The 12,598-nt window shown below is 37.0% G+C and overlaps 1 protein-coding gene across 1 annotated transcript; it reads right to left on the reverse strand.

Moving 5' to 3' along the window:
- Positions 1-526: 526 nt before the first annotated feature.
- Positions 527-8,077, reverse strand: laptm4a (lysosomal protein transmembrane 4 alpha). The gene is made up of 7 exons (XM_067482152.1): positions 7,877-8,077; positions 6,213-6,333; positions 4,502-4,578; positions 3,291-3,413; positions 2,931-3,026; positions 2,519-2,617; positions 527-1,423 (listed from the first exon to the last, which is right to left on the reverse strand). Exons 1-7 carry the CDS (start codon positions 8,003-8,005, stop codon positions 1,349-1,351), a joined length of 720 nt encoding a protein of 239 aa, XP_067338253.1. The 5' UTR covers positions 8,006-8,077; the 3' UTR covers positions 527-1,348.
- Positions 8,078-12,598: the final 4,521 nt, after the last annotated feature.

Here is a 12,598-nt window from a genome sequence, read left to right on the forward strand (position 1 = left end):
TTTTTTATGCTCCATTTCGTCCTGCAAAGCCACGTGTTTGTGGTAGAAGCCGCATCATAACCTCCAAGTAGATTTTTGTCAATAAACAACATGTGATGTTTAAGTTTAGTCTGGACGTCAAGACTAAATGAGGCTTTTCAGTGACCAGTCTTAGAGTGAAAATAATTTAACCGATTAGTGTGAGAGGTTGCAAAGACGTTGTTTCAATTTAGTGAAATAAGATGTTATTAATTGCACTGACTTTATTTAACAGTGTTCGTATGTAATTACAAGTTTTCAACGTCATAACATAAGTTGAGTTTTAAAATGCATTCTTGAATTTATTTCACCCTAAAGTACATTTTCCTATCAGAACAGATCCCAAGACAGAAAGTGAAAATTGAGAGGAAGCTCTGCAGACTTGATCCACTAATAAACATGATATCATATAAAGCAGTTACAGGTGGCTGTTGTTAGACAACACAGCAAATTACAGCTCTGTGCTTAGGATCTCTCAACAGAATTTACACAACAGAAGACTCAAATGTTGATATAAATGTTCTGAAACGTTTATTGAAGTCAAATGTAATTGCACCAGGAAAAAAAAAACATATTACATATGTACTAGTAAAGCAATGGGGGAATAAGGCTGATAGGCATGCAACTACTAATGTTCACAAGACTAGCCATTTGCTCCTGATGTGAAAAAGCCTCAGAAAATGATCCATCATCAGTGCCCTCTGCTTTGTTTCTTTTAGTCACAGCCGGACTACTCACTAGCTTTGCTAACACATCAGGGCAGCAGAGAGTGAGGAAAACATTTATGGTGGTAGTGAACTGAACCACAGCAAAGCTAAATAAATAAATAACCGACAAAAAGTGCCTCAGACTCCGTTCAGAGCTAGATGAAAGTCTAGATCTTGATAACAGGGATAAAGTAACACCGTTCAACAATAAGAGACAGAATAAGTAGATTGTCATAACCATTTTTTTTTACTAATCTATAGAAATGAAGGTGCTGGATTGATGAGAGCATTTCAAGCTATTTCATTTTCACATGTATCCTTTATACTAAGACATAAAAAAGGCAAGAGGGAAAATAAGCTGGTAGCTTCCATTGATTTTCAAACATTACATTCTTTCATTCATTCATTTTATACAAATTTCAGTCTTTTCCACTTTTCTTCTCCTGTGCCTCTATATACACTCCAGAAATATAGCAGGTAGGGTTGAACAAAATATTGTCAGTGGCCTTATACATACACAGGGGGGTTAAGGTGTTAAGAAAAGGTTAGGGAGGAAATTCAGGAATGTGTATAATGGTTGTGTGTGCGTGTGTGTGTGCGTGTTTTGGCAACAGAGCTGCTGCTTAAGCAGGCATGTAAGGAGGAGGTGGTTCCTTTTCTGGCATCTTCATTGCCATCTCGTAAGTGGGCAGGATGTACTAGAAAAGAAAAAACAAAAACAAAGACCGTTCAGAGCCCGTGTTCAGAAAACACACCAAATGAATAGTCCACATACTAATGATGCATTGCAGAACACCATCATATGAGTGAAGCGGTAAACATCTGAATGCTCGATTAATCTGCACTTCACACCAATTCTTTTATGGTGACACTTGATACAAATCTGGTATAAAGTATATTCTAATCCTGTCCTTGTACCTGACGACATTACTGTAAACATTGAAGAGTGGGCAACTTTTGGTGCATGAGGAAATCTAAAAAGTGTAAGACTCTTATATAACTAAAATATTTAAAAGCAATCTATTAGTTGAAAATCTGTTTCAAAAGTATAAAGCTTATTTTGTGTATTATTCTTTTAATAAAAATGAAAATAATGTTTATTCCTAACATGGTCAAAAGATCAACTTCACAAATGCCTGCTCTGAGTTTTTAGGCAGTAATGATGTGGAGGCCACGCCACCTGCTGCCTTTAGTTAAGTATTACACACAGCAGTAGCTGTTATTGACCTGCACTGAAGTCATGAAGACAATATAACTGTTTCTGGGATCAGGTATGGGATTTAAAATCCATTTTTCTTCCTGATTCTATTCAAAGTCAGACTAGAGCTGAAACTAGCATAAATCCATGCGTGTATACACAGATTAATACACTTCCTGGTTTCACATCTAACCTAGTTTTTTTGAGTGTAGGTGAACAGTTTGATGCAAAAGTTTGCATCCCCTTTTTGGAAATGGCAAAGAATAAATCTGTTTTGTTTTCCCACCAACATAAAATATATTGCACATTGACTTGTACAAATATGCCTTCATCAGAAATTAATAAAAGTTAAGTTGTGCCATGCTGAGGGAAGGGGATGCAAACTTAACCCTAATCCATACCAAAATCCCCCTTGATAAATATATTCAAATTGACTTCTGGTGAATGAGCATTGGAACTAGCTTAATGTGCACTTAATGTTATGTTGATTAAAAAAAATACATGTTTTAGTCTTCTTGCCATTTCAAAATAAAGTGTATTTTTGTGATAGATGGTATTTGCAAAATCCATCAACCACTCCAGATTACTTCCATACCTGGGGAGGAGTCTCAAAAGCCGGATACACGGCAATCTCTGGCATGTTCCTGTTGTTGATGTACTTGTAGCAGTTCCACACACAGTTGATCAAGTAAGCCTGAAGAGGGGAGATCGTGATTTACATTCTGTTGGAGACTACAAAATTGGTAAACAAACTTAATGTCTAAACTTGTTAAAGGAACTTGTTTGTACGATAATTAAGAAAAGACTTTAGTTGTTGGTAAACCCAGCTACGCTAACTTCCCAGCTCAGCTAAACATGTCTTTAACTAACACCTTTACCGAACCCTCAAACAGGTAATTGACGTCAGTTGTCTCATTGTGCCCTAATAGAAAAGCCTGCTATAGGAGCAAATACCTCAACACACTAAATTAACAAAGTTTTAACTGTGAAGGCAAAATAATTTTAACCTTGAGAATGATCAAGAAGGCAAAGAAGACCAACACAAAGAGCAGCAGGCAGCTGGAGTCCAGAGAAAGGAGGTTGTCCTTGTATGGGAAGTCAGGCTGAGAAAGAAAAGCACAGTGAATGTTAACTAAACAATAAAACTTTTTAATATGAACTCAACAATCATCATCAACAATACCACATAATAATAATAAAAAAAAAAAAACACACAGCTTCACTGTCATTGTATCTAATGACAAGTAGCAGCTAAATGTTAAGTGGGATTGTTTCATTATTTATTTAAGAGACATTTTTTTAGCTTTTGCATAGCTTTGGAGTTCATAATGCCCACATTATTGCAATTTGGATCTGCTGAGACTGACCAACTGGTCCAAGTAGTCCTTGATCCTGGGTAGGTAGGTGAGAGAACTGATGGCCACCAAGCAGCTAAGAGCAAAGTCAAACAGCTGGTAGCAGAAAAATGGGATGAGCCAGCCATCACGATGCTGAGGAAATCAAAAACAGGCAGAGAAATACTCCACATTAACTGTGGTGATCAGATCAGAGATAAAAAGCACCATGCTGCATTTTTTCAACATCATCTCTATGCGCTTCACACTTAGATTCACACACTGTAAGGGTAGGTTTTATTACGGTCTATAGATGGCTGACGACTCCTCAGCAGCTAGAAATACTACGTTTTTAAATAGTGTATCAGCTTAAAAAAATTACATTTGAGTTTCATGGTTTAAAATAGCAAAATGCAGTTTTTTTTCTAATGCTCAGGCTGTGACTCCATTCCAAGATGTGGGTTGGTGTACTGTAAATGAAAGACTGCCTACAAAATAAGGGAATGCTGACACTGTAACGGTGTATTAGCCAGGCATTAACATAAAAACAGAGATGGTTGAAAATCAGCAAAGTCCTTCTGTTACTGGGTCTCTAAATTTTACAAGCATTTTTTCCTCTACAAAAAGCAGAGTACGATTCAGCCTTTACTACTTTTCTAGCTACATTTCTATACTATGTGGGAAGTACCAACTAACTTTGGTATATTTGAGGACGATTCACATTTAGGGGCGTTTCACTGGAAAACTACAGCAACAGCAGCTCTGCATCACCACATTATACTGAAAAGTGTACTCTACCTACTACAGTTATGTGGGAGCATGTACTTGCACAGCTAAAGCCTAACTCCTGAAAAACAGCTTAATGCAGGTCAAAGGGCTATCAAACCTGTTGGTCTCGATGCCATCAGGCAGGCCTGTGAGGCAAAGATGACAGTCAGCGAGAACATATAGCATTGTGCATTGTGCATTGTGCACTACACACCCAGCGCTGCAGGAATGTTTAGAACATCTGGTTAAATGTGCTCTAGGTTATAAAATGAAAAAATAAAAAAATAAAAAAAGCGTGGGGTACTTGGGCATTTGCAGTTACCTTATAACTGTGGTGCTATTATTACACAACTTAAAAGTGATGCTCTTTCTTGTATGTATGCACATTTTGGGATTACACATTTGCATAAGAAACCGTGACAGTCCTTTAAATTATGTTTAGTTTTCAAAAGAATATTTAAAAACTTGACACTTACAGTAATGGCTCCATACACCATCATGGCACTGATTGTGAGCATCAGCAGAGAGATGGCAAATCCAACACAGGCATTCTCTGAATAAGACACGATGAAGAGTAAGTACACTCACCAAATGCAGGCAAAGATTTATGACCACTTCATTTTAGCTTTAGCTTTTATTGCAAATGCAAAGAGAGTATGAGAAAATGGATATTTGGCCTGGCCTCTTTAAGAGAGCAGTAATTTGCATAAAGTGCAAGTGAGGTCTCCCAGGGTTCTCTCTTGCCAGCTAACTGTGCTTTAAAGGCCAGCTCTGGGGAGCATTAAGTCTCTTACTTTGTGCTGCGTAGTGTTTGTAAAGACACAGTGAAACACAGTCGGAGATAATTAAAGAGCCTGTTGTTCATATCCTCCTTTCTCTCCATCACTCACTCACTCACTAGTGCTTGTTGCACTGGAGAGCTGCTGCAGCAATGCAGTTAAGAATGACGATTGTTACTCGGCATCTCAAACAAAACAACTTGTAAATTGATGTATGAAAATTTCAGAGGACTGTCTGCAACTCAATTCTAGGTTACTGAAAACAAAATCGTTTGTTCTTCAAATTCTGAATATGAAGAAGGGTCTGTACAATAAAGCTGCATGAGATACAAGTTTTATAGTAAAACGTTTTAGACCATGCTTCCATAAGTCCAGTTTACATTGTCAATTTGCTTCTTCTGCCCAATTCAATAGCTCATGCAGAAAACCTTAGAGAAGCTGCAACCACAGGGTATCGGCAAGCAGCAGTGTAATTAGCTTAAAACTAAATACCCTAGAAAGGCAAAAGACTATTGCAAATGTCCTACCATTTAAATAACTTACAAACATGACCTGCATTGTGCAAAAGAGTGCAGTTTGATGAAGCTGCACTAATAGTAACGAATAATGCAACTGAAAGAGGCTGTATGCTAACATTATCTCTGCAGGCTGTGTACAACCTCCAGTACCCTGTCTGCTGGCATGAGCCTGCTGTGGGAAGGTCAACCTGCTGTGGTCATTTCCCCTACTTTTCCCCTGAGTCACTCTGAGGAAAAACCAAGCCAACCAACAAAACAACCAACAGCTAGAAAGAAAAAAAAGCTAGTTTCTACCCAACCGGCCCTGCTTGGGCACATACAAAAACAACACATTGGAGACATTTAAATGAATGAGGAAATACAAAGAAACAAAACCTCTGGCACGACACTAATAATAACATTTTCAAACAGCATGGAACTAACAAAGCCATGTTCTGTTATGTCACTATGTTTTTGGTATAGGGGTTGTTTTCCTAGTGAACAATAAATCACATGTTCAACTTCAGCAGCACATGGGTTTGTTAAAGGCAGAAACTTATTCTATTCTCTTCTGAATCGCTTAAGAAAATACCTATTGAGTAAAGCTTACATGAGTGATTAATTATCATTTGCTATGGTGGATTAAATTAGGCATGCCATAAAACAATATAGATTAATCTGCAAAACTGTTTTTCCATTTAGTGATTGCTCTAAGAAGTATAGTGAAAAATTATACATTTTCACTGAGTACTTGTGGATATATTGCCCAACAAACAAGCCAAACGCCTTCAATGTTAAATAGGTAAAGATTTTTGCTTGAAATGGGCTAAATTATTAACACAAATTATAATAATTTAGTTGTAAATTAATGTTCTGTTAGCTAATAGTTGTGATATAAATTCACTTCTTACCAGACATCCTGTCAGAGGCAAAATAATGGTCAATGACCTCATACTGCAAGTCGATAGTGGGTACGTTCTCTGGATGGGTCACAGCTACAGTCAGCAAGATGCCCATCAACAGGTTAACTACCTGAGCGGGAAAATAAAAAGGGGGTGGGGGGTTAGATTATATATTTGTACTTTCCTAGCAGACAATGTTTTCAGATATGAAACTCAACTTGCAGCAAGACAGGCAACACTATGCTGGACAGTTTGTGAGCATACTTTTTTAATTCTATCATCGTGCGTGGGAATGCATTCCTGCGGAGGACTTATTCAAAAACTCAAGGACACTCCCATTGTACTGAGAAAATGAAACCTTTTAAGGCTATGAAAAAATTGTTGCAAATGCTGTAAAATTGTATTCTAGTGATTGTGATATATTAATAAAACAGTGGAACTGCTTTTCACAGTAACACCAGAAATAAAACCTCAAACAAACTGTCAAGTTTTTAAAACAACACAATCTAGTAATCAATCAACTTAAAAAAGCAGAACTTCACCACTTGAGCCTGCATAACTGCAGAAAAGGGGTCATGTATAACGGGCAGGCCACTAGCATTTATCACCTTTTATTTTCAGACATGATGAGGGTGAGAGTGGGTAGTGTCACATTTTTTCTGGTTATTAAGGCGAAGAGAACATGAGCATGGTGAGATTAAGAACCGTTAAGGTCCGATCACCCCTCAGGGTACACACATTTTCTTTCATGTGGCTTCAATTCGATCAACAAACTTAAAAAAAAACCAAAAAAATAAATTCCTTATTGACTTAATTACTGATCCATCTGCTGGTAATTTTCTTTTTTAACGGTTGGAGCTCCAATAAAGCTCAGAATGAAACATCAAAAAGTTAAACAAAAAACAAATGTTTTTGAAAGGTCAGCCTACTTTAGGCTTGAGCACAAAAAACAAACAAACCCTTTAAGACATATCTGACGTGTTTAACTAAATCTGGTTAGAGGGTTGCAACGTGGTTAAATAAGAAAGAAAATACTTCAGTGATTCTGCAGCGACAAAATATTGGTTTTGATTAACGGTCAGCTAGTTAGCATCACCTCGTCTCCCCGAATAAACTTAAGACGGATACTGAACGTGAGCGCGTGATTAGAACCCGAGTCTAACTGAAATGGACGTATCTCCGTTAACTGCGGATTTCCTCTTCGAGCCAAACTTCTGTTATAATAGCTGCGTTAGCAAGAAAAGCCAGTGCCCTCAAGCTAACGGGTTATTTGAGGCGACTGGCCGATCATCTTTACCCTTCAGAGGTCACATAGCGAGGTGCTGGTATGTGACAGGCAACTGCTACCTGCGGTCGATTATCATATTTCAAGGTTGTGAGGGTATGAACGGAAACACGTAGCAAACCCCAAAACGATAGCAGGCTAATGCTAGATCCGCTGAACGTTTACTCCGTATATGTATGTGACGGATGGTTAACGTTTGGAAACAAGCAAATGTAACATCGAGCTGAATGCAGGGTTACTGACCAAATGTATAGCAGCTCACTAGACGTCGTTAATAATGTGTAGCTGGCATTCGTTATGTAACTTGCTACTTTACTAAACTTAGCACGACTGATAGCCAGTGCTAGTTAGCGTTAGCCTTCTAGCCTCCATCAACCATTTTACGTACCATGTACCATGTTCCCAGTATGATAGTTCCCGTCCGTACATGGCAACAGCCACAACATCTGGTTGTGTAGAGTCTGTCTCGACTAGACTTAAAATGATGCATGTCCTCCACAAGCGTAGGGAGAAACATCGGGAGATGTGCTCGACACGTAGCAGACAAATGTTCTCAGCTGCCACAGTCAGCGAAGTAACACGGAGAAACGCCCACCACTTCCCCAATGACGACACCACACGACGGACAAAAACAAAGCGGCCGTCGGGAGGAGGAGGCCCGCACGGTGACTAACATAGTCTGAACCCGTTTTCCAAGCAGGTTTTAAGTTGCTCATTAAACAGTGATAGTAAACAAAACAATGTAAACGTAGTTTCGCGACAAATACTTACGAGCCAATTATTTTTTACAGTGACGTCTTCAGTATCGAAGTGTCAAAGCCTTGTTTCCATGGAGATGGGTTAAAGTTTCTGACCCGCACGCACAAAATCCGCCACTTAAGTAAAACTGCGAGTAGTACGTGAAGTACTTTCCCAAAATCTACTCCACTACTTCCACTTGAAACTCTTAAGATCCTGTAAATCATGTAAGAACAAAGCACACAGACACACACGTTACTTACACAAGCTACTTACTCTGAAAAGGGATTTCTCTGGGGATCAATCATCAATATGAATAAAATTTAACATTGTAGTGAACGTAATGCTGATAACAACATAAAGGTATAGTCTTGTCCACATTTGTTCAACTTGTGCTTTTTAACATTTTAGCATGTTGAAGGCACCACGTTCATCTTTTCACTGTTTGTTGTACTTTATCTTGTAAAGGTGTTTTGTATGTCCACGTCTGCAGAAATAAAACACATGATATGACATCAGGAGAATGCAAGTTAAGAAATGGTTTAAGTTTTGTTTTAAGTTTAGATTTTAGACACACGGCACATTTTGCATCAAAAGCTTATCTTGATATCATTATATTTGCATTTGTTCAAATTACTCCTAAGTTACTGATAACAGAAGGTAGAAAGTCAATAGGACCCACAGCCCCCTTGTAGATTTAAATAATTCTGAATGGTAAATTCAAAATCTCTTCCACAGCTTAGAATTGACCCAAAAATAACAAAATCCCTCCCTGTCTTGCACTTACGGAACTGAAACGTTTCCTGTCATGACGCTCACTGTCTCTTCTCCCTGATTCAACTCCATTGTTTGTTTTTTGGCTTCACTTGTAAGTCACTTTGGATAAAAGTGTCTACTGAATGACTAAATGATCATCTACATCACCAGCAGCATTGTTGTTTGTAAATCTAAACCCTCTCTCAGCATTTTCTCATAAAAAATAAAAAATGACACTGTGGATAAAATTGGTATAATGAATGTTTATTACCAGGTATTAGGCTTCAAAACAGTAAATTTCCCTTTATGGCACAAACAGTAAGTGGGTGAGGTAAAATACTTTGTAGCAGCTGATCATGATTTACTAATCCTTGTCCTCTACATATTCCATGCTTGAATAAGATCAAGATTCTTATTGCAAATACCTCGTATCTATGAGTTGTTTAGCTTAGTGTAATAAAAGGCAACAGTGACATTTTGAATATTTATAAACTCTATGTTACATAGGAAAAAATGGCCTGTGACATATCACATATGTACAACCCCCCCCCCCAAATAAACAAACTGAAAAAAAAATCTATAAAATAAAAAATAAGCTTTTTTGTACATATCTACACAGTCCTGGGAAGAGATGCAATGGTAAAATAATTGAATAAATGAATATATTAAAATTAATAAAGGAAAATAGCTGTGGTGGCAATAAATGGTTGACTGGTACATTAAAAAAAAGTCAGTTTATGCCATAGATCTGACACCATGAAGCCAAGGTCTAATTTGCAAACGGTGGCCTTTTGGTAAACGTTAAGTTATTTCAAAGCATCATAAAAATATGCATCTGATTATTTACGATCTATCATAGCAATAAATAAAGTATTATTAAACAACAACATATATATTTGCACTAAGTACAAGGGTTCCCCATTTATCCCCATCATCTTCCCCTCAAACTATAAGGAACAACTACATTTACAGCTGCTCACAAGGTAGCATCAACACTGGGTTGACAATTTTCAAAAGTGTGGAGAATTAAACAATAACTATTTCCCTATGGACATGCTGACCCATAACGTATCCTCCATTGTCTTTATCCTGCCACTTGTAGATTAATAATGCGGTCAATATTGCAGCCAGTATCATTCCTGTTACTCCTCCTGCAATAACAGCTGTGAAAAAAAATGATGAGTTAGAAAGAATATTCCCAGTGTATAACTGTAAATTTCAGTGTTAACATGCTGTACAGTACCAGAAAAGATTTGTTTATTCTCCATGAAGCTTTTGGTGTCTGTCCCAGAAACAAAATATGATCCAATGTCTTCTGGAGGCCAGTATGTAGTCTCACTGGCCAGGTCTTTGCTGCTGGGGATTGCCTTCATATTTGAAATTTCACCTGGCCAGATTGCAAACAGGGAGCATGAATCATATTGCAAGTCGTTTGATAAATAAGAACGAGAAGGATCGGGATATATATTCTTTGGGGCAACAATTTTATAGTCGCTGAAAATGGTGGTCAGCATTACCTTTTTCTGACCAATCCCCCGAACCAGAACCGCCTAGGTCATACCCTGATCCCTCCTCATCTTCCAGAAGGGTGGGAAACTAATTTTAATGGAGAAAGATGGATGAGGATAAAAGGTTAAAAAATTAATTACATGTGCTTTTCAACAGCACCACAGTGTTTTTAATATTCCTAATGCCAGACAGAAAAACATGACAAAGTAATGGAATCCTATAAAGGTAATAAAGAAATGTATTACTTCCTTGATACAAAGTCCCCGTGAAATAACACATTCTTTAATAACACACTGTTGCGGACAAGCCCACAGCGAGGCAAGTGATCACACTGTTATCACCAATAAAGTGTCAAAGTGTCAAATAGGAGAACTAAAACCCAAAGGACTCTGAGCTCTTTGAACAATCTGAACAGCTGTACTTAAAAAAAAACAACAACAACAACAAAAAACTTGTCTTAAATACATACTGGATTATTATGCTGCATCCATGGAGTATGTGCTGGCGAGCTTTAGTATTGTACAGTATACAGGTACTACTAAAAAGGCAGTAATAATGGAAAACCAAACTGATGCAATAAACCATGTGTTTAACTTGTGCTCCATCCTAATAATGACTAGCTGGAATCAGTTCTTTCATTAGTCAGAACTTCAAAATGTAACAGGTGCAGTAACAAAGTGACTCATGAACAATAACACATACACTATAAAGTATTTTACCAGCTGAACTGAATGTATTTTCAGTGAATTCTTATAAGTGTAATTAATAACAATCCAATTCTATATATTGTGATCATTCATCATCCAAATTGAACAACTTATTTACACTGCATATAATTAATGTTAATACTTAATTATAGTATTGGTGATAATACATATAATATATAAATCTTAAAATACGTTTATTAAACAAAATGAAGCATATTACTATGTTTAGTATGTGTGTGACCGTAGCAGTCATATTATAAACTAAAACTATACATAAAAACGTACCTGGACATCAACGTTTAAACGCTATTTACACGTCAATGCTCCAGTAACAACAAAATTAACCATTAGATAATAAAATGAAGACTAAGGCCATTAATTTCCCAATAACCTCTGCTTAAGAAAATAACTCATGTCTGACGAGTGTTTAATAGCCATTATTTAAATAAAGAGACACTGTAGCCAACCTAAAAACAAATAGTAGTAAAAATAAGCGCACTTTGGCTTCGACCCTTAACCCTGGCCAACATCAGGAAGCGAGATACGTGAGCACCAGCACCGACATACACCGGTAAAAATTAAACTTTGAAAAGTTCAAGATGTAGCAGACTGAAGACTTACCGACATACTGGCTGGATGTACACATCCAAAAGCTAAAAATAAAAGCGCTGTCAAATATGTTGTCATGTTTCAGATGAGTTGTGTACAGTTTATTTTTCTCTTCCTCCTCACAGAATGTACGCAGGTGTTTTGATTAAGCCTCGAGGCTTCGCAGTCCTTTATAAACCCCGCCCAACCAACAGGTAAACCGGTGTTCACATTAAACGCGTTCATCGTGTTCTTATAATTAGGGCATTTGAAAGAGAGGATCTCAATTATACAGTGATAAGTCTTGCAAATATTTAGACATTTACATACGTTCTAAACAAACAAACAACAAAAAAGCAGATATACATATAGTCCTAGCAGAGCTGGCAGAATACACACATTTAATTAAAATTCTGAATTTTTTAGTTTGCACAGCTGAACCATAAGGAAATATTACAAATGTGTTAAATATAAATATGATAGAATGGAAAAAAAATCAAAGCTCACATAGATTACCTGTAGTTGTATGTTTAAATGAATTTATCACTGGTTTACATTTTTTTAAAATTTACAATATGGCTAAACTTTTGTGGAATTAAAAAAAAAAATGCACTAAACAGTATTTAGTATACTGGCAATCTAATAAATAGTAATTGTTGGTAACCTATTACTCCTCTAAAAATAACTCTTGTTTTCCATTATTTTAGACACAAGCTACTGTATATTGTTAATTCCAGCTTCTGGAAGCATAGTGTTTTAAATAATTACTATGGCAACTTAAGCAAGAGGAAAAAACCACAATAGTGCAGTCA

The sequence above is a fragment of the Channa argus genome, chromosome 17, assembly GCF_033026475.1.
Source record: "Channa argus isolate prfri chromosome 17, Channa argus male v1.0, whole genome shotgun sequence".
NCBI lineage: Eukaryota > Metazoa > Chordata > Actinopteri > Anabantiformes > Channidae > Channa > Channa argus.

What these genes read in the sequence shown, in the direction of transcription:
- laptm4a (XM_067482152.1), bottom strand. Translation starts at nt 8,005, where the DNA reads ATGTTTCTCCCTACGCTTGTGGAGGACATGCATCATTTTAAGTCTAGT. An exon ending in AGGACTACTTGGACCAGTTG is followed by an intron (nt 3,027 to 3,290) that starts GTCAGTCTCAGC and finishes TTTCTTTCTCAG; the next exon opens with CCTGACTTCCCATACAAGGA. An exon ending in CTTTTGAGACTCCTCCCCAG is followed by an intron (nt 1,424 to 2,518) that starts GTATGGAAGTAA and finishes TTTCTTTTCTAG; the next exon opens with TACATCCTGCCCACTTACGA.